This window comes from Talpa occidentalis, unplaced genomic scaffold, assembly GCF_014898055.3.
Source record: "Talpa occidentalis isolate TD23 unplaced genomic scaffold, MPIMG_talOcc4v2.1 talOcc4.14, whole genome shotgun sequence".
In the NCBI taxonomy this organism is placed as follows: domain Eukaryota; kingdom Metazoa; phylum Chordata; class Mammalia; order Eulipotyphla; family Talpidae; genus Talpa; species Talpa occidentalis.
Window position 1 is genome coordinate 25,949,004 of NW_023601433.1, and position 1,751 is coordinate 25,950,754.

Here is a 1,751-nt window from a genome sequence, read left to right on the forward strand (position 1 = left end):
GATCTGAAGCCATCTTATGAATGGGCCCAATCTGGCTGTTCCCATGGCTCACACCCACCTATAGGGTGCGAGCCATTCAAGCCCGGAAGGTCCATTTACAATTCCAGCTGTTTGATTGTTGCTCATTGAGCTTGAACTTGGTTTGTCTGTTTACATTACTGGGTGACATTGGAATGTGACAACCAGCCACAATTCAAAGGAGACCTAGGCTGAGGTTGGGTGGTCTTGGGCAGGAGATGGTCCTTCAGTCAGGTGGGATGGAGTCTCGCAGAGCCCATTTGCTCACTGTGTCCACCTTGCTTCAGCGGGACCAGACCTCCCCTGAGTATCCAGGGCAGCTGCAGCACAGTCCAAACCCAAGGGCAGGTGTGCAGGTTTGGGTACTTGCAGTGCCACCAAGGCTTGTGCTGTGGGTCAAGGCAAGTGTCACTGCTATTGGAGCCTCGCGGCTGGCCCACAGTCTGCTTGCTCAGGTTGGCCCTAAAACCAGGCAGCTGAGGCAATCCCGACTTGACCTGGTCACACCATGTGACAGCTTCACCTAGGGATGTGCTGCTGGGAGTGACTCTGAGGACAGAAGGAGGGAGGGGCCTGTGCCAGGGTCTGCCCTGGAGGAGCCTGGGCCAGGACAGCAGCAGAGAAGAAGCAGAGCCCCAGGCTGAGCCTCAGCAGCAGCTCCCAGGGGTGCCTGCTCTTGGCAGAAGAGAAAGGGGGTTTTTGTCTCACTTCCCCACAGGTCTGGAGCACTGTGGGACCACTCAGACTATCATCCCAACTTGCACAGTAATAATCAGCCTCGTCCTCAGGCCGGAGACCAGCGATGGTCAGGGTGGCTGAGCTGCCAGACTTGGAGCCAGAGAATCGATCAGGGACCCCTGTGGGCCGTTTGTCATTACCATATATCAGGAGTTTGGGGGCTATTCCTGGGGGCTGTTGGTGCCAGTGCACAGAATTACTCCCGATGTTGGAGCTGCTTCCAGTGCAGGAGATGGTGATCCTCTGGCCCAGGTTTCCAGAGACTGATGGTGGCTGAGTCAGCGCAGACTGGGCCCAGGACCCTGGAAGGGAGAAAGAACAGGAGATGGCGATGCTGGGCACAAGAGGATTTATCAGGCCCCCATGCATCTTCTGTCCCCAAATTGAGTTACCTGTGCAAAATGACAGAAGTACTAGGAGGTGAGGCGTCCAGGCCATGGTGCTCAGAGCCCCTGAGGTCCACATGGGTCTGGGCTGCCCCAGGCCTCCTTTTCTTCCCCACCCTCTGCCACAGGAGGAGCTGTGCATGCAAATTGTTCACCCAGGGACTGCGCAGCGCCTCTGTGAGCCCTGGTGGTGGGGCTCAGCTCACACCCCACATTGAGCAGGAGGGATGTTGACTTCACCCCTAGGGTAATTGGTGGGAGGAAGCACCTGCTGGCACAACACACGGATCCCTGCTCAAGGGACCGTGCCAGCCCAAGAGGACACAGCTGCTGTGTGCCCACATGGATTCAGGGCTCAGCCCCTCAGTACTCAGGCATTTCTGCATAAATAATCCTTACTATACAGTGTTCAGGACCCACAGGACAGCCCTAAAGCGCCCCCTGCTGGTCACAGAGCACACACTCACCAAGACCCAAAGCCCTGGGAGCCCAGCTGGGGTCTGCACATCCCAAGGTCACTGTGTAGGTCACACTCCTGGGACTGACTCACAGGCTGTGAGACCTGTCGTGCTGCACAGGGTCACTGAGGTGCCCCCACTCTTAGTGGCG

At 57.2% G+C, this 1,751-nt stretch overlaps 1 gene segment (V, D, J or C); it reads right to left on the minus strand.

Annotated features, from left to right (window-relative positions):
- Nucleotides 1–537: 537 nt before the first annotated feature.
- LOC119244012 (immunoglobulin lambda variable 1-47-like) lies at nucleotides 538–1,194 on the minus strand. The segment is given in 3 exon segments: nucleotides 538–567; nucleotides 727–1,058; nucleotides 1,149–1,194. Coding segments are annotated over 3 exon segments (408 nt in total).
- Nucleotides 1,195–1,751: the final 557 nt, after the last annotated feature.